Source organism: Aulonocara stuartgranti (genome assembly GCF_965226115.1).
Source record: "Aulonocara stuartgranti genome assembly, chromosome: 12".
Taxonomy (NCBI): domain Eukaryota; kingdom Metazoa; phylum Chordata; class Actinopteri; order Cichliformes; family Cichlidae; genus Aulonocara; species Aulonocara stuartgranti.
Window position 1 is genome coordinate 36,758,388 of NC_138948.1, and position 22,935 is coordinate 36,781,322.

General features: G+C 40.5%; 2 protein-coding genes across 3 annotated transcripts; both read left to right on the top strand.

The window, feature by feature from the left end:
- Positions 1-3,381: 3,381 nt before the first annotated feature.
- Positions 3,382-6,557, top strand: LOC309719685 (glutathione hydrolase light chain 1-like; the record flags this gene model as incomplete). Its single annotated transcript, XM_082555979.1, has 4 exons — positions 3,382-3,678; positions 3,847-3,929; positions 4,374-4,480; positions 6,456-6,557. Exons 1-4 carry the CDS (start codon positions 3,605-3,607, stop codon positions 6,555-6,557), a joined length of 366 nt encoding a protein of 121 aa, XP_082412105.1. The 5' UTR covers positions 3,382-3,604.
- Positions 6,558-9,331: 2,774 nt separating this feature from the next.
- Positions 9,332-22,810, top strand: LOC309719117 (glutathione hydrolase 5 proenzyme-like). Of its 2 annotated transcripts, XM_082554978.1 has the most exons (12): positions 9,333-10,735; positions 11,875-12,002; positions 12,077-12,184; positions 16,948-17,125; positions 17,512-17,672; positions 17,898-18,044; positions 18,158-18,288; positions 18,743-18,927; positions 19,034-19,125; positions 20,683-20,789; positions 20,964-21,074; positions 21,161-22,810. In XM_082554978.1, exons 1-12 carry the CDS (start codon positions 10,359-10,361, stop codon positions 21,296-21,298), a joined length of 1,863 nt encoding a protein of 620 aa, XP_082411104.1. In that variant the 5' UTR covers positions 9,333-10,358; the 3' UTR covers positions 21,299-22,810. The 2 variants fall into 2 exon arrangements, with proteins under 2 accessions (XP_082411105.1, XP_082411104.1); XM_082554979.1 differs by lacking the exons at positions 20,964-21,074; positions 21,161-22,810 and adding an exon at positions 20,001-20,065 and having other exon boundaries at positions 9,332-10,735; positions 20,683-20,702.
- The last annotated feature ends 125 nt before the right edge of the window (positions 22,811-22,935 follow it).

A 22,935-nucleotide genomic window follows, 5' to 3' on the forward strand; every position in this document is an offset into this window, starting at 1 on the left:
TTTTTCAGAACCGGATGTTCACATGGCCAATCACTGCATTCTTCAACCGCCATTATTCGGCCAATCAACACGACAGCGTCACACCTCGTGGCCTATCAGCAACATGGCAATGCTTCGTGCTTTTCCCTAAAGCAGGGGACACGGTCCAAATTCGAATGAAACCAACAGTAATTGTAACAACGTCTCCAGCACTCTCATTCCTTTCAGTGGAAATAAATATATTTGGAAAAACCTTTATATTCAAGCATCACCCACCTAAAACAAATGATGGGCATATCCTGAGAAAAGTAAAAGTTCAGTATTTCTCAGTATATATGAATTACAAGAGCTATAAAGGCACATGTAATATTTTGGAAGCTAAAAAAAAAGTATTTTACTTCATCATCCAAACAATATGTTGACATCTACAAACACTCTACACAGAGTACTATGGGGCGCGGTTTGTAAACTGAAACATTAACAGCAACATTTTTCCACATTTAGCTCCAAACCTTGTAAAAACCTGTTGTTGTTTTTTTAGAACATTTATGAAAATATTTGTAACGTTTTTTAATCAAGGTCTTTTCATTGAAAGAAATCATATAATCACAACAATAGCATACTGCTTATAAACTGAAACCCCACTCTCCTGTCTGCCAAAGGAAGGGGGGGGGGGGGGGGGGGGTCGGGTCAAATTAGGCAGTGTGATGGAAAATTGACATTTATGGACATTTCCACAAATTGTACAGAGGCAACTATCCATCTTTCCATTTGTCAGTAAATGTCAGAGATGGTTGCCAGGTAGTGTAGAAGCTGGACGTAGATCCTTTGAGGGAGCATCTTATCTTTTCCTGTTTAAAATACTGCATAACCTGTCTCCTGGCTAACAGAGTATAAAAGGCTATCGTTTTCAACTTTATTTGTGTTCAGATGCCTACCCTGTGGGACGGTACCAACTAGTCCAACAAAGGGACATGGCTCAAATGGCTCTCCTAAAACTTTAGAAAGAGTAGAGAAGATTACTTGCCAGAACTGATGATGCACTGAACAAACCCAGAACATATGTAGAAGGGTGGCTGAAGCCTGCTGACATTTATCACAGGTAGGACCCAGATCTGGTCTAAATCTGGACAATTTAGTCATTGACCAGTGTAGTCCATGTACAATTTGTATTTTTCCAACCTTTATTTGATTTGTACATAGCACTGTGCACAACCACTAAGCGTAACAAAACAAGTAGCTAAACTTACATAAACTACAAGCTACACATACTACCTTCATACATAACACCACAAAAGGGAAAAAACAAACGAACAAAAACACACAAAAAAACAAAAGAAAACAGAACCAAAAAAAGGGAGGGAGGAACTGTGTGCAACTCCCACCATACATTACTCACAGTTGCAGGTATACGTTACACCTAAATTAGAAAGTAATGATTTGCTGGTTATAGTTTATGACAGTTCACATCAAACAACCTTTCCTGGAAGGATCCAACTCAAAAACTATACTAAAATATAATGACAGCATCCATCTCATCATAAAATCGAAACAGCCAATAACATGAACAAAATAATCACAATCTCTGTCACAACATAACTCACAATCTCAATCAGTTTATCCTCATGTAATATATATATATATATATATATATATATATATATATATATATATATATATATATATATATATATATATATATATACTGTATATACATATACTGTATATGCATTCAAGTGGCTCCAAAGTGTTTTCTTGAAACAGGACATCTAACAGTTAGGTCCATAGACATATTTGGTCACTGACACAAGTTTAGGTTTGTTTTTGTCGTTGTTGTTTTTTTCCTTGTTTACTGAAACATCTCTTTCTAAAGGGACCAAAGGTAATTGGACAGTTGGCTCAAAGGCTATTCCAGGGGGAAATTTGGGTAATTCCTTCATTCTGTTATTATTGAATGGTCAGCCTGATCTTAACCCAACTGAGTGTGAATTTCATATGTTGAAGACTATAGGTCCACAAACAAACAGCAACTAAAAGTCGCTGCAGTAAAGGAGGAAACCAGCATCTGGTGATGTCCATGAGTTCAAGACTTCAGCCTGTCGTTGCAGCGAAGGGTTTTCAACCAAGTATTAGAAATTAAGATTTTATTTTCACTTATTTAATTTGTCCAATTACTTTCTGGCTACCTGAAATGAAGGCTTGTTTTAAAAATGCTTTAGTTGCTCACATTTTTACGCAATCTTTTTGTTCAACCCACTGAATTAAAGCTAAAAATCTGCACTAAATTCCACCTTAGTTGTTTATTTTAAATTCATTGTGGAAATTTACCGAACCAAAATCAGTGAAAAGTTGTCTCTGTCTAAATATTTATGGACTGTATTTGCACATTTAACAATATCCAGAGTATCTTTAAGCTAGAATCACTGCTATGGTTGTTTTGACTCAGCCAAACAGTTCAGTTGTGGTTTACATCCATGTCTGTCCACTCATGATACAGTCAGTTATGGCAAAAACCCACCTTTGGTTATCGACTTGCATTCACTTCATGAATGAATCTGAGTGAACATTTGTCCTAGATTAACACTGTACACCTACAACCTTACAATATAACGTGCTTTGAGACAAGAATTGTTGATTGTTAAGTGGTGCTATATGAATAAAACTGAACAGATCTAAAGAAGGGTTCCTGACATTTAAGTTTATTAGAACAGGACACATGGATGACTGCAGCCCGCTCAGATCAAGGCTTTGACGTTTCAAATATTCCAGTTCATCCAAGAACCTCAGCAGTTTCTGTTAACATGTTGTTGTTTTGCTCCCCCATCTCAACCACTGAGCCTGGTGATTTCTTTAGAGGAAAAGGACAAAAGGGAACAAAAAGACACCGACTGCAGAGATGCTGATCTTCTACACTTTGAAATCACAAAATCACAAATTGACATTTTCTAGAAATCTTAATGTGTTGAGCTGAGCTGTTTAACTTGAACAGTGAACAGTGGTGGAAGAAGTATTTAGATCTGACTGGAGTAAAAATGGCAACATTTCAGCACAAAATACTAAATATAGATAAAATATTTAAGTGAAGCTCCTGGTTTCAAAAAAAGAATTATTATTATTATTATTATTGTTGTTGTTATTATTTTTACTAAATTGATGTCAAACTGCAATGGAAAAAGGCATAATATTTGAAACAAATATGTATCAGAGGTTTTTGAACTCAAATCTCTTTAAGATTCAGCTTTAATTTGTTGTTTGTCTTGATATTCCTGTATTCTCTCTAAAGCAGGGGTGCCCAATCCCGGTCCTCGAGAGCTACCGTCCTGCAGCTTTTAGATGCATCCTTGTTCCCACACACCCGAATCAAATGATTGGCTTGTTATCAGGCCTTTGCCAAACATGATGGCATGCTGAAGAGGTAATCAAACCATTTGATTCAGCTGTGTTGGAGTAGGGATGCATCTAAAAGCTGCAGGATAGTAGCTCTCGAGGACTGGGATTGGGCAGCCCTGCTCTAAAGCTTTTGTTTTTGCAATCACAGAGCTTTGGAGACAACATACGGAGCTTGATTAGCAGCGACAAGACTCACGATCTCCAGTATTACGGCATCACCTCGAATCTGGAGAGCATGGGTACCACGCATGTGTCTGTGCTGACCGAAGATGGATCCGCTGTGTCTGTCACCAGCAGCATCAACCACATGTCAGTGTCTGGATGAAACTGTTTCACTGTTAGGAAGCAGCTATCAAAAATGTGTCTTCCTTTGAAACTGAAAGATTGAAAAGGTTTAAGAGATTATTTTTAGAAGCTGCTTTGCAAAATTTCTGTACTCGTACGTGTTGTCATTCATTTACCGTTTTCTACTTGCAGATTTGCCTCCAAATTCCTGCCTCCAAGCACTGGAATCATCCTTAATGATGTGCTGTTTGACTTCTGCACAATATCTAATTTTGGTAAGGGATCAGCTGGATACATTTTACACTCATTATTAATGAAATACAAGCACAGGGAAGAGCATTGTGGAGATCAGGATGCACAGTGAGGATTGTTCCAAAACTAATGACACAGAGTTTATTTTATTTCCTGCAGTTATTTTCTTAGGGAATGAATAAAGTCTATTTAGAATTAACTCATAAACAAGGTTTTTGTTACATTCCAACACACATTTCTCAGAGGAAAAAAGTAAAACAAAAAACAAACAACATTTCCTTCAGCATTCATCAGTGTCTGATGATGCTGAACAAAAGTAAATGGCACGTGTCCGGGTTGAATAAATGCATCATCATCTGATTCACATCATTCAGAAGCAATTTATATGTGATCATTTTTCTCTTAACAGTGACGAGTGTGGATTGTAGTTTTGTGCTGTCACTCAAGGCTTTTGTTGTATTTCTCAGGAGAGCAGCCTCCCTCCTTTATCGCTCCAGTTCTGCTGAAGTCTCAGTTGAAGACACTGGTGGTTGGATCGACTGGTGGGAGTATGACCAGTACTGGAATGGCTTTGGTACGTGTCCATGGCAATCACACAAATTGCTAAGGAGAGAAAATAATACAGATCCTCTTTAGTGTAGGAGTAAACACTGTAGTCACAGAAGTTTTCACCCTAATCCATCCTCTAATCATCACTTTCCCATCTGAAAGACTGCAATGTATTCTAATATTTCTCTTCAAGGCGCTCATGAACCACCTTTGGTTTGGAAAGAGCCTTAAGGACGCAATTAATGCTCCAGTTGTTTATGTCGACTCTGAAAATGCAGTAAAGTTTGAACCCAACTTTGAAAAAGTACGTGTAAATATTCAGTGTATTTAAATGATGCCACAATAAGAAATTCTGCTTTTGTTCCATCTGAATCTCTTCTCCTCTTTGTACTTCGGGATGTAATTGAGGCTCTTAAGAAAAAGGGACACAATCATCAACCAGCAACAAGATTCTACAACGTAGTTAACGTTGTGGAAAAGGAGGAGAGCTGTATCTCTGCATGGTCTGATGAAAGGAAAAAAGGCAAAGCAGCTGGTTACTGAGGCCAAAAGCCAGGGGTGTTAGTTTAATAGCCTGGCTTTAAGGTTATAGATACTCCCGCAGCCACAAAATCACAAAATTGTAGCCAATAGTGTGCATAGTACTTAAAGATCATTAAACAAGATGCTGATTATTCTCACAGTAAACACTGTCCTAATAAGTTTATAGTTCCAGTTCATAATTTTAACTCTTACTAAATGCATGTTTATTTTGGTCATTTTAACCCCACAATAGTCCAAAAGGATCATAAAGTAGAGTACGCTTAGGGTGGCCTGTCTATATCTGGACTTCTGGTTTCAAAAGAAAGAAAACAAAAACAGTTTTAAAACACATAACAAGATGGCCACAGTCACAATGCTCAGGTTAACACATGTAGTATATGTGAAACACACAATCACAGTTAATTAGGATGAATCCAAAACACCAGGGCTGATGTCGCTGTTACAGCCATGTCACTACAGCAAAGCTTACACACTGTAGAGATTTATTCATAACATTATCTTAAATGGTGATACCACAAGGATGTGTGACATCATCTGTGAGACATCAACCTTAAGATTCAGTGACCTTATATTGTTTTTAGAGAACAAAACTTTTCAGTTTTAATATCTGATTTGTTGTGGTTGTGTGTCTAATAACCTAATCTGGCTTAATTATGGTTGAAATAATATTTTTTTATGACATAACTTTTAGTATCTGAGATATAAACATGAAATCATTCGATTTTATGTTGTAAGATGTGAAAGATTTTGTGCTTTCTGTGCTGTGGTGTTTTTTTCTTCTTCTCTGTTCTCAAACTAGGAGCTCAGCCTGGGAGGGGCTCTTTTTTTCTCCTTCTCTTTCCTCATGTTTTGTGTATTTACAGGTTTTTTTCGTACCTCTCTGTCTTCCCACTGTTATGTTGGCACTTATCCGGCACTATCATGAGCACATGCCGGTTGTCTGGCAGCCTTTAAAACAATTTCCCTCGGGAGAAATAAAGTATCATCAATCAATCAATGATGCCAGTTGTCTACAGTAACTGGCAGTACTTACAATTTTAACTAAAGAAGCATGTTGAAATTCCAAATTTTAACTAGCTTGACCACAGAACAGTTTTCCATTTTGCCTCAGTCCATTTTAAATGATCTGTGGCACAGAGAAGATGCAAGTATTTCTGGATCATGTTTACATATGGCTTGTTCTTTGCATGGCAGCGCTGTAATCTGCATTTTCGGATGGCACATTTATTATCCTGGGTCTGTTTTCCCAGTTATTTTGTTTTGTTTTTTTAGATTTCTAGTTTGTTAATTGAAATATTCTGTGAGGCATCCAATATTGACTTTTAGTGTTGTCCTTTGCACACATATTCTGTGAGTCTTTTGGTGATGTGCTGTACATGATGAGATATACACAAAGTTTTCACAGTTTTAAACTAATAAACATTATTTTGAAATTGATCCATAATATGTTTTTGCAGATTGGTGACCCTCTGTCCGGCATTACTTCTGAGAAACTCTGCCTCTCTAAGTTGCTCTTTTTATGTGCAATCATGTTACTGACTTGTTGCAAATTATCTTAACTTTTAAATGTTCCTCCAGCTGTTTGTTTTTAGTTCCACTTATTATTTAAACATTTTGTTGCCCCGACCTAGCATGTTTGCTCCTGCCATCAAAGTCAAAATGAATTGATATTTTTGATAAAATAGTAAAATGTCACATTTTAAACATTTGATATATTGTCTGTGTTTTACTGTTTTATTATTATTTGTTTTCTATGTATTATTATTTATTATTATTAGTTTTCTCATTATTAGAAAAATAATCGATGAATAGCTACCTTACCGTGGCAGGAGGGTTTGTGTGTCTCGGGGATCTAAGGGATGTTGCTGACAGGCTTTTGTCCCTTCTGAGAGAATAAGCTGGCCAAAGCAGGTGATAGAAGCCACTGACATCTAGACAAGTTTCTTTACCATGTATGAAAGTTTTTTGGGTTAATACCCTATGTTGCCGCTAGAGGTCCCCTGTTTCTGTTTTCTGTATGGTAGGTTTATGTAAAGGTATTTAAGGTGGACGCACTCAATGGGCGTCAGGTGTGTTGTTAGTCGGAAGAAGACAAACAGTTTGTGACCGCTGCGCTGTTATGTTAAAATAGATAAACATGAACAAGATAAGTACTACTGTATTTCTAAACATTTTGCTCTTACAGTTTTTTACGTACTGCCGAGTGACTGTCTGCTGCTCCTCAAATACATTTCATTGCAATGTTGACCCTGTGCTAACTTGCATATGACAAATAAAACTGAAACTGAACTGGAGTTATTGGGCTGTTTAATGAATGCATGCATACCAGTGATATCGCGTCACCCCCGTTAACGAACACCTCAGTGGCTTCCAGCGTAGGCTTAGCCTGTATAGACATGCATCATGGAGCGCGGGAACACGCCTAAGCACAAGATCAGTAGCGGCTGGGGTCTACCACTGCAGGCAAGACCCCCAGGTGCAGGCTGTGTGATCCCAGAAATGACATCTGAGATCTCTGTAGAGAAGACTCCAGTCCTACAAACAGTGACGATATGCGGACACTGAACCAGGTCTCTGGTACAGGACCTGGGCTTTTAGGATAAAAGACACAGGGCGACCGACAGTGGAAAAAAAAAGATTACTTGTATCGTTGTAAATATCACTTGTCAATGATAAAGTCCTGCTTATTCCAGATCTCTTAAAATGTGATGCAGATAAATAGTTATTTAGCCCCAGTGACGGTCCTAGCCTGTTTGGCGCCCTGGGCGAACACTCCCCAGAGTGACAGTATGCATAGTTTGTAAATGACTAACAAACAGCCAACACAATTCGTCATACAATGAGAATCGGACAAATCAACAATTCACAATGACTAATTAATATTGTGCTGAACACAGTCCAAAAGATTCAGTGTCTACTGTTTATGATAGTAAACAGTAGACACTGAATCTACAATTAGTAGGCAAGTTTTCACTATGCCTACTAATTAATGTTATCTTGTTGTATTTGTGTCGTAGTCAGTGCCATCCTCTATGCTGTTGCATTCGGGGGCAGCAGGTTGAGGGTCACAGATGCCAACAGACTAAATAAACTGATCCACATGTTGTGGGGGTGGAGCTGGACTCCGTTAGGGTGGTGTCTGAGAGGCAGATGTTGTCCAAGATAAGGACAATCATGGATAATAACTCCCACCCACTCCATGACCTGCTGGCTAGTCACATGAGCACGTTCAGTGAGAGACTGAGATTACCAAAAAGCACCACTGACCGACACAGGAAATCATTCCTGCCTGTGGCTCCCTGTACAACTCCTCCATCTAATACACTGTAAACACTGCAACAGTCACACCCCTTTTTACACGTGCTCTTTCATGGAATATTCTTGCCAATGTTCTTGATATTTATTTAAAATCACCTCTGTTAATTCTTGATATTTATAATTGAGTGGTCTGTATATAATAGTGCTATTTCTTACATGTGTAAAATCTGTAACATAATGTATTGTTTGGAGTTTAGTCTGTTACTGTTGCTATTTTCACAATTTCTTCTTGGAGCAACTGTAACCTACATAATTTCCTTAGGGATTAATAAAGTATTCTGATTATGATTCTGATTGTTTCAGGATGACCTGCCATGGTCCAATCACACATCTGCTTACTTGTATCTTTTGCACCCCATGACTTTGAACTTTTCCTGTCCATCTTCCATTGGTTTTAATGTTGCACTCCAGTATGAACACCCATCCCCCAACCCGAGGATCACCACAACATAACCTAACAGACCTACACCTTAGTTCACAGATTCACTTTGTCTAGGGTTTATTTCTGGGATTTCGCACAACCCAGGATTCAAATCATGAGTAGATAATGGGCTTGGATTTACAACATTATGAATGAAATGTGCTCTATTTGGAAGCAGCCGGTCCCCTTTCGACAGGTTGTGTGTGAGATTTTAAATCATCAAACTGTAAATTATAAATTTTAAATTGTTATTGATCCCTTTACTCCTGGTCCTAAAGTGTATATTTATTTTCTTACTCTTCTTATTTTTATTGTTTGTTTACTTGCACTGCTGTAACTGGATCCTCGTCTCGTCTCTCTATATACTGGACTGTATGTAGCGGAGATGACAATAAAGTTTACTTTGACTTCAGTAGCGAGGGCTCTCGCGCTCACTTTTCGCGTATAGAATTTCGAAAAACGTCGGTTCAAATTACAAGTCTGTATCATGATGTCTGGTGTTTTCGTGTTTTTTGGTTTGTTTTTATTTTGTTTTATTTTGCGAGTTGGTTATTAGACGCTGCTCCAGCCAGCCAGAGAATCCCCCGCAGCCCCGCCCTCTCCTCCCTGTGCAGCAAGCAGCAGGCGCACCTCGCAAACGGAGGGCGCCCTTACTCCCAGCAAATGGGTGATAGAAAACCGATCGGTGCCTGTACCATTCCCCATATGCGCTGGCATGACGTCGGGGCAGCATGAGTACGAGCATTTTTTTTTTTTTTTTTTTTTTGCCGATGCCCGTGATGCCGCTCCCCACCACGATGCCGCCCCGGGCAACCGCCCGTGTCGCCCGTATCTAAAACCGCTACTGATGATGGTTGTGTTGACAAATTTGTCCAAATCTGAAGCTAACAAAGTACATTTAAGCTAAATACAGTTCACATAGGTTTCAATTTAAATACAAAATATTGTTTCAGTTTTTATTTAACCTCAAGTTTAGTTTTAAATTGCAGTTAACTGCATTTTCGCACTTGAATTTTTATTTCAGTTTTAGACCAAATATATTTCTTCATATTTGAGCAGTGCTGACAGATACCCGAACATTCAGCTGCACTTAATATTAGTCCAACTGAAGATCATAATTTACCACTTCACCACCCACTCTGGTCAGTGAACCAACATCACTGAGAGACTAAAAGTCACAATCTTGATGCAAAGTATTTATGGTTTGGGTGAGGAAGACCAGTGCGTGGCTCATGAACAGCGAACAGTAGGAGGTCGATAAAGCAGCGATAAGAGCCGTCGATGTTATTCGATCCATTTGCAGTGGGACAACGACGTGCACACTATCCCCGGTGGGATCAAGCACATGGAGGAAAAGGCTGAGGTAAGAAAAGTCCACCCAGTGTCTTGCAGAGATGAGCAAAAAACATCAGGGCTACCGGTGTTCTGACAAAACGTCCTACACACCGGGAGCAGCTACCTCTGCTTACCACAAACACACGTCTCCGTTGCGTTGTGCCTATCAGTACCCACACAGCGGATATATGTGCGCAATACATCGCTGTGCTGTCTGGGAAATCAACAAGCGGTTAACTTTCGGAGGAAGTGAATTACCGACGGTTACGCAGAGAAGAAAGCAGCGATGCCTGAGTCAACCGAGCACGTGGAAGAGGCAAATACGTCTCCTATGTGTCCCCCCAACGAGGACATTGAGGACGAGGACGTTGTGGGGGCAAATGCCACTCCTATGTGCCCCCCCAACGAGGACATTAAGGACGAGGACGTTGAGAGCGCAAAAACGAGAGCAAAACGAAAACGCCTGGCCAAAGTTCTCCGCGTATTAGTAGCAGTTGGCTTATTTGTAGTTGGTCTAATTGTAGGTGCTCTAGTAGCTGGTCTACTAGCTGATTATTATGGGTATTGGAAGGGTAGAAGTGAGTGTAAGGACACCAGTGCTAATTGCCCTTTCTCAAAAGCTGCTGTGGCCGCAGACTCCTGGAATTGTTCAGAGATTGGACGGTGAGTAACATTTTAAACTTCGGACACATTTTCGTTTTTCGCATTACACATAAAATTATGCACCGTTCCAAATGCAAACTTTAGCGCTAAAACGTCTTTGAAAACTGCATGACAGCGTCTCATCATGGAAGTGTGCGGTTATGTCCCCCCCCTTTTTTAAAAAATAAAAGTCAAAATTCGGTGTGATCTGTATAAAATCTTCATGCCATTTCCCTACTAAATGATTTATTGGTCAAAACGGAGAAAAAGCCGTATTACGTAGAAACTATGATTCTTACAGATGTGGTGTGTATTGTCAACAGACAGTACAGTATAGAGATTAAAAATATCATGCCTCGGATCCCATCATTCACTTCAAAGATCCGGACCTAAGATCTGTTTCGTTCCTAAGTGACAAATTACTATTGTTACTGACATCGTCTGTAATGACAACATAGAGGGGAATAATATTCCAGTATCACGGTAAAGCACGTAATAGATGGTCCAACATGTGGATATCACCCTTTGCCTCTCCTAAGCATTAAATTTAAACGCATACTTAGGTTGCAGTAAGCTGCAGTACCAACAGTGATATTTTATTTCAAGCAAACATGAAAAGAAATGTTTAAAGAGATGGGGGTGGCTGTAGCTCAGGTAGAGCGGGTCACCTACTAACTGGAAGGTTTTTGGTTTGATATATATATATATATCAAACCAAAAACCAATCTTGACCAATCTTCTTCAGATAGATTTATTCCCTCTCCTTGGACACAATATCTGTATTACAGTGAGGTCTTAATTGGAGACATTTAAAGAAGTAACCCCTCTCCAGGTTTTAACTGTCTGACATTTGTTGAAAGGTAACCAGGCCTTTTTCAGATGATGCTTTCCAATATGCGGAAATGCCAAAGTTGCACCAATATTTAAACCTACTATCAGTTTTAACAGGGCTGATTTCTGTGTCATATGCTCGCAAGCGTAGTATTCTTGCATCACTTTCAAACATTTTCTTTCTAAGTTCCTGGAACCAGATGCTCAGTGGTACTTTTATGCAGTTGGATACTTTGTTTTAAAAGTGACTGCAATAATGGTTTATCCCCGCGAATAGCCGGGAGCGGGACATGAACTTCAGCCTGATCTATTTCTCTGAACTGTTTCAGGAACATTCTTCAGAAAGGCGGCTCTGCAGTAGATGCTGCCATTGCTGCGCTGTTGTGCACCTCCATCATCAACCCACAGTGCGCGGGCATCGGAGGCGGGGTCATATTCACTGTGATGGACAGCTCTGGTAACAAGACACCCTTGCTCCTCTTAGCTCAACCCCGCTGGGGTTTAACATAATAATATGTCATCTTTTCAAAGGTAAAGTGAAAATCATCAACTCCAGAGAGACTGTCCCCAGAAATGTGAACTCTGACCTGCTTAAGTTGTGTCGTAAAACCACAGAGTGGACCATGGAGTGGCTGGAAGGTGGGTTGTTTTTCTGCCATAATGCTAATATTTATAATGGTTTAGTCTAATCTGCTCTTGGACTCACCTTTATGACACAGCCTCATTCCTCATTCCTCAAGAAAGAGAAACTGGGATAATAAAAAAGAAAAGAAAAAAAGAGATAAAGCAAACCACTACAGAGGGTTTGGCTGTCGGCAGTTATTCAAGACAATGAGTCGGTGTCGTATATGACACTATCAGAATAATCTAGCATAAATTAAAACCATGAAACACATGCTCCTTAGTTTCAGAAGAAACCAGAGAGATTGAAGTAGTTTCTTTCTCCAAACAGGTCTTAACGGGTCTTTTTCCAAATTATGCACAAGATGTAACACAAAAGTTCTAAAGGTGTAGCCAGTTATTTGCAGAGGTATTTTTTACATTCTGCAGCTTAGTCTGTAAGACAAACTCAAGATGTGAAGGATCATACCTACTTTTTATCATCTGGGATAGGGCTCTTGTCACCAAAGAAGCGAAGGAAAGAGACAGCATGACAGGTATCCGCCTCCTCACCTCTAACCTCATCTCCTGAAATAAAGTCAGGGCTCTAACACACTAAGGAATGCATAGCCATTATTATTTAATTACTGTAAGCAGATTAGACATGGAGCGCTTCCAACTCCAGGCAGTCAACGAAAAACCAGCTAAACAACAACAGCTGGTTATAAGCTAACATTAAAGCAGGCTTGAGTTTCCTGTTTATGAAAGTGGGACAAACTGGGACAAAACAGTTGGACAAAAGAACAAAACACTAAAGACAGGACCCTCAGATGAGACAGAGACGGACTGGACACAAAGAAAGTCCTGGGTCCTTTTTGTCATATCTTTCATTTCATGGTGCATCCGATGTGTTTTTTTTTTCTTGGTCAAAGGTTTGAACTGCAGGCAGGTCATTTTAACACCCAGGTACTTCTACTGTGAAACCATGCTATTGTAATAGATACAGTATGCGCGGTCTTGCTGATGTCAACTCGATGGGAGCGTAAGTTGTTCTAAGACCTGTGTACACCTTTCAGCACTGATGGTGCATTGCCAGATGTGCAAGCAGCCAATTCCATAGGCAGTAATGTAATCACCTTCAAATGTTTTGAATTGAGTGGTGATAACAAGCTGCAAAAACAGCAGCACTTGTTAAAGCCCTTTACTGTTTAGCCCAGAGGATGCAGGATCCGAGGATCCACATTTTCTAACAAACAAACAAACAAACAAACAAACAAACAAACAAACAAACAAACAAACAAACAAACAAACAAACAAACAAACAAACAAACAAACAAACAAACAAACAAACAAACAAACAAACAAACAGATTTGTCAGACATTAGAACAGTTCTCCACTTTGCCTCAGTCCTTTTTAAGTGAGCTTTAGCCCAGAGAAGACAGCTGCATTTCTGGATCATGTTCATGTATGACTTTCTTTTTTGCATGATAGAGAATTTAAATTTGTGGATGGCACACTGAACCATGAAAAACTAAGTACATGCTTACTGTTGTGGCGAGGTGGTCAGGGGGTGTTATGATTAAAATGCAACAGCGCCACCTAGGGGAATTTCAACCCTAGGAAATATAAAGAGAGTGTGTTTTCAGACTAAACAAAAGAATTACATAGGCTTGAAGAGACATTGCTGAGGCAAATTGGTTCCTTTATTAAATACATTTGTTAAAAGACAAAAAAAGGGTTAATAAGCAATTGCAGCCCAGAGCACAATGAAAGTTGACTGTGGCACGGCCTCAATAGTGTCCTCAAGTGTCCTATTATTTTACATTTCCACCAAATTATGTGTGTGTGTTTTAACAACAAAGAGAAATATAAAATTAATGATTTCTAAACTCAAAATAACCCGTAACCACACAGCTCTTTACATACTTTAGAATTTAGTCTGTGCAATACTACAAATTTTTGGATTCAAAGATTCAAGAAAGTGTTTCTTTTCATGTGTACAGAAGGAATAGCATTTCTATGTGCAAAATGAACTTAGTGTGCAAATTGTCCTTATATGCAAATTGCAGTTGAGGTAGGTCAGCTGTTCAGGTGTCCGACAGCAGTGGAAGAAGGAGTTAGTGAGTCGAGATGTTCTGGATTTCACACTCCTAAACCTTCGTCTCGAGGGCAGAAGTGTGAACAGTCCATGTTGAGGGTGTGTGGGGTCTCTAAGGATGGAGGCAACTCTCCTCTGGACTCTGCGATGGTAGATGCTCTGCAGAGAGGGCAGCGGGGTCCTGGTGATCTTCTCCGCAGTTGTTATCACTCTCTGCAGGCGCTTGTGGTCCATAGCAGTAGTGCTGCCGTACCATGCAGTGATGCAGCTGGTCAGTGTGCTCTCCACGGTGCAGCTATAGAAGCTGCTGAGGATCTTGGCTAACATCCCAAATTTCCTCAGCCTCCTCAGGAGGCTTCTTGACCAGCTGTGTGGTGTTCAGTGTCCAGGTGAGGTCTTCACTGATGTGAATGCCCAGGTACCTAAAGCTGCTCATCTGCTTTGTTTTTCAGTGTTGAGGGTGAGGTTGTTGTCCTCACACCATGACACCAGACCGGCCACCTCTCTCCTATAAGCCGCTTCGTCCCCTCCAGTGATGCGACCGATCACTGCAGTGTCATCTGTGAACTTCAAAATGATGTTGTCTTTGTTGGAGGCGACACAGTCGTGGGTGTACAGGGTGTAGAGGGTGGGGCTGAGGACGCAAACTTGTGGGACGCCAGTGTTTGTGGTAATGCTGACTGAAGTCCTGTTGCCGATCCTGACAGAGGCCTGCCAGTGAAAAAGTTCTGTAGCCAGTCACAGAGGGTGGGGTGCAGGCCGAGTGTAGACAGTTTGTGGATGAGTTTGTGAGGGATGACTGTGTTGAAGGCGGAGCTATAGTCAGCAAAGAGTACCCTGATGTAGGAGTTATTATTTTCCAGGTGGGAGAGTGAATAGTGAAGGGCAGCAGCGATGGCGTCTGACATGGACCTGTTGGCCGGTAGGCATACTGCAGGGGGTCCAGAGTGTCTGGAATATTGCTCTTAATGTGTCCTTGGGCAAGACACTTCACCCTACTGGTGGTGGTCAGAGGGCCCGGTGGCGCCAGTGTCCGGCAGCCTCGCCTCTGTCAGTGCGCCCCAGGGTGGATGTGGCTACAATGTAGCTGCCATCACCAGTGTGTGAATGTGTGGATGACTGGTTGTGTAAAGCGCTTTGGGGTCCTTAGGGACTAGAAAAGCGCTATATAAATACAGGTCATTTACCATTTAATGTAGGCCAGCACCACTCTCTCAAAACACTTTGCAATGATTGGAGTGAGTGCAACTGGTCTGTAGTCATTTAGGCAGGTGGCTGGGCTTTTCTTGGGGAGATGGATGATAGTTGTGGTCTTGAAGCATGTGGGAACTATGCTCCGACTGAGGGAAAGGTTAAAGATGGAGGTGAGAACATCAGCCAGCTCGTTAGCACATGCTCTAAGGGCCCGTCCAGGGATGTTGTCTGGTCCTGCTGCCTTGCGGTGGTTGATTTTCCTCAGGACCTTGTGCACTTGGTCTATTGAGACCGCTGGCGGGGGAGAGGGTCGGGTAATCTGGGGGTTCTGGAAGGTCTTGGAGGTCTAGAGGTTCTGGGAGATATGGGAGGTGTGGAGGATCTGGGAGGTCTGGGGGGTCTCAAAGCAGGTGTAAAGCGGGTTGAGATCCTCCAGCAGACCACCTGTGGAGCTGATGGTGTTGGTGGTGGCCCTATATTCTGTGATGTGCCTTGCCACATCCGCCTGGGGCCAGCAGAAGAATAGAAGTACTGCCTCTTAGCTGCTGTAATGGCTTTCCTCAGTGTGTACTTCACAGCTTTGTACTCCATCTCATTGCCTGATCTGAATGCAAGAGAGCGAGTACGCAGCATGTGTCGTACCTGACCGTTGATCCAGGACTTCTGGTTGGGGAACTTTCTGATTTGTGTAGACAGCTTGCCAGGATGCTGTCCATCTTTCCCATTTTCTGGTCCCCAGGACAAATCTTAACTTTCCTCACAAGTCCATCTTTATCAGTCATTGTTTCTAATTTGGCTAATCTTCACTCGTTCTGTGGCAGATTATCTGTCTATGGAGGTTAAGCTGGAAATCTTGTGAGATCTTGTGAGGCCAGAGACACAGGCTGCTGTGGATGCACATGTCCCTGTCCCTTATGTTGCTGTCAGCAGAGTACAAAAGACCTTCCTGCATTACTCCCTGATTGTCTATAGTGTGTTGACTTTGACCTATGGGATGGACAGCAATACGAGGAGTATTTATTATAGCAGTTCACTTGTGGCGGACATAAAATAAATAAATAAAGAAAATAGAAATTAAAATATGTGTGAGGTAAATGGATCAAGAAAAGAAAGGGGGCTCCAGACACCATTTATTTATAGGGTCCAGAGTTCTGTGCTACACTCCTGCACACAGGCTGCATAAACAGTAAGAAAAGTAAGTATAAGATGCTAAATGCTTCTTTAGGCCAGAAATAGTGTAAATATGTAAATGTAGTGAAATAAACTAAAAGTAAGTGTAGGATGCAAAATGTTATCTCTAACACAATCAGTTACAAACAGACACACATTTAAAAATTACAGTGTTTCCCTCTGAAATGGAGCAGAATAGAATAGATTATTTACAAAGCACCAAATTATAACAAATGTCATCTCAGACCATTAAAGGTCAGGACCTTACAGTTTACTCAAAACACGAGTAAATGTATGTGTGACTTTCCAGCCCTGACTACCCATTATCTGTCTAACCAGATAGCAGATGGATTGGGGTTCCTGGGGAAATTCGAGGTTATGAAGCGGCACACCGGCTTTATGGGAAGTTGCCGTGGGCCGACCTCTTTCAGCCGACCATCAAATTAGCCAGAGGAGGATTCCCTATTCCTCACTACCAAGGTCAACACATCCCACGCATTGGCAACACGTCACTACGGTATGAAATACACGCACAATGTGATTTCAAAAATACAAATGAATGTTTTAGGCGATCGTGGCTCAAAGAGTTGGCAGTTCGTCTTGTAACCGGAAGGTTGCCGGTTCGAGCCCCAGCTCGGACAGTCTCGGTCGTTGTGTCCTTGGGTAAGACACTTCACCCGTCGCCTACTGGTGTTGGCCAGAGGGGCCGATGGCGCCAGTGTCCGGCAGCCTCGCCTCTGTCAGTCTGCCCCAGGGCGGCTGTGGCTACAATGTAGCTGCCTCCACCAGTGTGTGAATGTGAGAGTGAATGAATAGTGGTGTTGTAAAGCGCTTTGAGGGCCCCGAAAAGTGCTATATAAATGCAATCATTATTATTATTATTTCACTGTCTTTGTGTTTTAGGGAGTTATATTTAGATAAAAATGGGAACCTGCTTAAGACCGGGGATACTGTGAAATTTGAGAAACTGGCTGACACTTTGGAGACGATCGCAAACGAGGGACCAGATGTGTTTTACAACGGAACAATAGCAAAGAATTTAATCAGTGACATACAGAAAGCAGGTATTATCAGACGGGATTCATCCTGCTCTCTTTTCTGAACATTTTCTGTTTGCCAGGCACAATGATCTAATTACAAATTAACAAATCGATTCGTTCTGTAAAAATCTACCATGATCACTGTGTGCTACACTCTGATCTGTCTGGATCCATTCAAAGTCTTGATTATGAAATGCGTTGTGTTCATTTTTGCTCAACAAAATCATTTGTTTTAATGTTTTTGCTCAGGAGGAACACTCACACTGGAGGACTTGGCATCGTATCAAGCTAATGTGACTGATGCGTGGAATATTTCTCTGGGAGATTACCGGATGTACTTCCCTCCGCCTCCTTCAGGAGGAGCCATCCTCAGCTTCATCCTCAACACCATGAAAGGTTCCTGATTGTTGCTTCTAGCATGTGGAGATGATCCTTATCAATCTTTACAAATGTGATACACTAGAAATGGATGTTTTAAATAAAAAACAAACAATTATTTATATTTTCAGGATACAAAATGGAATCAGAACCTAACATGACTGATGAAAAGATTTTGTTTTATCACCGTTATATTGAAGCTTTAAAATTTGCCAATGGATTAAAGAAACATATCAGAGATCCAAACTTCAGCTCGGATAAAGTAAGTATCTGAAAATCCTACAGATTTGCACCTGCTTTGTTGCATATAGTATGATTATATTTAAGTGACTAAACGAGTAAATGTAGCAACACCACATCAGCCTCTGCTCTGCCTGAACCCTGTGCTCCACCCCGCCTGCAGCTCATCCACAAACCACATCCCACCACAGTCGGTTTATGCACATTGATAATGAGTTGAGGTCTGAAGTTTTTTGTAATATCTCTGAGCATTGCACAGTCGGACTTTGGGTTAATTTGCTGGGGTGAGCTTGCGACTTTGCAAGTCGCTGGTTGAAGATGCTTCTGCTGTGTCTGTCACCAGCATGATCAGTGATGCATCAATGATCAAAATTCTGTTAATATTTGGCTGTAAATTGTTAATTTTCTTGATATCAATGTATTTTCTGTAATGTGCTTATTTAATTATGGGTCTTAATTCTCTGTATTTCACACAGATGGCAAAGAATTTGACAGAGGATAGCTTTGCCAACCACATACGGAGCTTGATCAGCAGCGACAAGACTCATGATCCCCAGTATTACGGCAAAAACTCATATCTGGACAGCATCGGCACCACACATGTATCTGTGCTGGCTGAAGATGGATCTGCTGTGTCTGTCACCAGCAGCATCAACGATGAGTCAGTACCTGCATCATTCTGTTTCACTGTTAGAAACCAGCTGACTTTTCCACAACACAGTGTCACAGGGTTTAGACCTAGTTCATTTAATGTTTACTCTTTACAGATTTGGGTCCAATGTCCTCTCTTCAAGCACTGGAATCATCCTCAACAACCATCTAAATGACTTTTGTGGTCGAGCTCATAACATCTTTCATGGTAAGGGATCAGCAGGATTCCTTCTGAATTTAATATTTATTAACAAATATTCTGGACCTCAGTTCTGATTTGTATAGTGCTAATTCGCAGTTGTACTTCATCTTCATCTTTACTTCAACTAACGTGTTTAGCATGGTTAATATCAGCGGTCCCCAACCTTTTTTGCGCCACGAACCGGTTTATGCCCGACAATATTTTCACGGACCGGCCTTTAAGGTGTCGCGGATAAATACAACAAAATGAAACTAGTACCGGTACCGAAAAAAAGAAGATTTATTCATAACACACGTGAAAAGACCCAGGAAAACCGAGTTAACGGTAAAAACAATAACAAAATAACGCTGACAACCGATAAAAACCCTGAAAACTATACATTTCACACCTGAGCCTCAACTCTCGCGGCCCGGTACCAAACGACTCACGGATCGGTCCAAGGCCCGGGGGTTGGGCACCGCTGGTTAATATAACATATACTTTATAAATATGCATGTTTGTACATGTTAGCATGTTGGGGGGTAAATATAAGAAATTTGAAAGAAAAACAACAACACCTCAGGAAACTGCACACCATGAATTATTAATCTAAGAGTACCAAACAAAAGCACCATTGAGGAAATGAGCGCAGTAAATTGCATTTCATAATTCATGGTGACACCTTGTCATCTGACAATTGATGAAAACAATCAACAAAACTGCCAAACTGAAGCACATCATGTAAATTTGGATTAAAATGCCATTTTCCATTTAATGCCATAGCCTACTGAAATGTTTTGAATGTTCAAAAACAGGCACAGTTGAGCTCTGAGTGAACTTCTATAAACACAAATTACACGAGCTCTCTAAATCTGTCCTGTCTTCCTCACCTCACTCTTCAGCTGGTCACAGCAGATGACTGCCCCTCTGTGAGCCTGGTGCTGTTGGAGGTTTCTTGCTGTTAAAAGTGAGTTTTTCCTTCACACTGTCATTAAGTACCTGCTCACAAGGGGCTCGTCTTATTGTTCAGTTTTGTCTCTACTGAAGTGGGTTAACCTTATAATATAAATGTGCTGTTGTGATTTAACAGTATATGGATATTTATATTCATTTATACTGTATATAGATAGGGCAGCACGGTGGCGCGATGTTGCCTTATAGCAAGAAGGCCCTGAGTTCGATCCCACCTCCTGTGGGGAGCTTGCATGTTCTCCCCATGTTTGTGTGAGTTCTCTCTGAGTACTCTGGCTTCCTCCCACAGTCCAAAGACATGCAGTTAGTAGGGTTAGGCTAATTGGTGATTCTAAATTGCCCATTGTTGTGAATGTGAATGGTTGAGTGTCTCTCTGTGTTAGCTCTGCATCAGGCTAGCGACCTGACCAGGGTTTAACCTGCCTCTCACCCTATGATAGCTAGGATAGGCTCCACTGCCCCCGCAATCCAGGTATGAAAATACTGCAAGAAAATACAGTCACTGATTTGTGTATGAAACATTTGTATGAATGATTTATGCTCAAATATGTGTGTACAGACTGATTTCTGCTTTCTAGTTTCGCCGTTCAAGGTCTTTGTTGTATTTCTCAGGCGAGCGGCCTCCCTCCAATATGGCCCCTTCTGTGCTGAAGTCTCCGTTGAAGACGCTGGTGATTGGAGGGTCTGGTTCTGAAATGATTCCACCGGCTGTGGCCTCGGTACGTATGCATGGTACACACAAAGGTGCCGTTACATATTAAATAAAATAAATTCATGTGGACCGATGCCCGTCTTTGCTGTTAAAGGTTGCATCACAGTAAGAGGACTCTTCACCCTAATTTATCCTGTAATCATCACATTCTCACCTCATAGATTTATTTTTTCTCTCCAAGGCGCTCATGAACCACCTTTGGTTTGGAAAGAGTCTTAAGGAGGCAATTGATACTCTGGTTGTTCTTGTAGACTCTCAAAGTGAAGTAACACTTGAATCCAAGCTTGAAAAGGTAATTTATTCAGTGTATTTAAATGATAAATTAATAATTTCTACAGGTTTTGTTCCATCTGAGTCTCTCTCCTCTTTGCCCTGCAGGATGTAGTTGATGGTCTTGAAGCTCTGGGACATAAAGTAGCAAAATTCTACAACACAGTTAATGCTGTGGAAAAAGCGGGCAACTGTATCTCTGCATGGTCTGATAAAAGGAAAAAAGGTGAAGCAGCTGGTTACTGAGACCAAGACTCTGTGATGTCAGTTATACAGCATGGCTTTAAGGTTATGATAGCAGAGCTGGACATGGCATATTATGTTTAAGTGGAAGCTAGCGAGCTAACTTCCTGCTAACTTCTAACTCTGTTGAATTTAATAAATTCTGTTTTCATGGATGCCTGGAAGTTAAACTTAATTGTTACACCTGGTAGAGCAGAACACTGATCATCTTATTAAAGATGAAAGAATTTAGACAGTTTGTAACTCTCAGTGATGCCACAGTGATCGTTTGACTGTGGGACCCAGAAACGGTTAATGACGTCAAACTTAAAGACCTGATAACTATTTCAAACTGTTTACAGAACACCAATAGGAAAGGATGGTTTTGTTTCTTGTTTTTTTATAATTTTTGTGCTTTTGAGTGTTTGCCTTAGAAAATGCAGTTTTTACTGTTTCTTCCCTCAGTAAACATAAACGATTCAGGAAAAAACATTACATATATTTTTTATCATGACTCTAGTTTTACGTGGCCTATCAACACAACATACACTTTTAACACAAAAGTGAAGACTCAGGGTTGTCTTGGGTTGTTGCTATGTCATCTTAAATTGGTCATGTGATTGGTTTATCATGGCTATTTTTCCTCAGCAAATCAGCAGCACTTGTGCGATTGTTTCACCCTGGAGACCGCTTCGACTGTCTGAGTGTTGAAAATATTATTTAAATCCCAAATTTAATGCAAAATAGTGCAAAGACAGCATGATAGAATTTTTTTGAGAAATTGATATATCGGCCTTGATTTTATACAGTCAATATGATCTATTATATTCTTTTATCATAGAATATATAAAAACAAGGACACCGCTTTCAGGTTGAAATGTGAAGCCTGTGTCTGTTTCTTCAACCTGCATCAGGCCAGCAGGAAGAGACTGACCGCAGAAATCTTTGGTTATATGAAAGATTGTTGGAAAAAGAGCTACAATTCACATTTTCAAGTCTCATCAAATTCATGTTTACTTTGTAAATTTTAGCCCACTGGATTGTCCAGAAGTGAGAGAAAGTAAGGTCTACTTTAGGACAGCCCTAAGTTATCTATCAATTGATTTGTAGCTTAAACAAATAAACAAAACCAAAAAAGTTTGGAGTCCTACAACAGCAGTGCAGTTACTGTTACAGGCATGTCAGCATTAACAAAACTAGATCTCACAGACTGTTCGAGCCAAACAGAAAGGTCAGGTTTTTATCTGAATATTATACACCACATTTAAATGCTTTTCAATATTAGGTTTTTTTCTTCAGTTTGCATATTAAGATTCTTTGCTCAGTTCATCCTGTTATTGTTTTGCTGTTATAAAGTGTGGGTAATTCTGCTGATGTGCTCAGGGTTAAAGTTAATCAGACAAACAGTTTGTGAAGCAACACTTTTCTTTTTATAGTTGTTTAATGTGTTTTATTGACAGGAATAGACAACCCGGACTTGAACTGAAAATGTTTTATTTTGCCAGTTTTGTGTACAATAAAGTCCTTTCTTCAGTGTTTAATGTCTGCCTAGTTTTCATTATTGGATTTCATCCAGGCTGCCTTTTGGAAATCACGAGTCAGAAACTTTATGTTCTGCGGAGATGACAGAAGCTTATAGAAAACAATTGCTTTCAAAACAC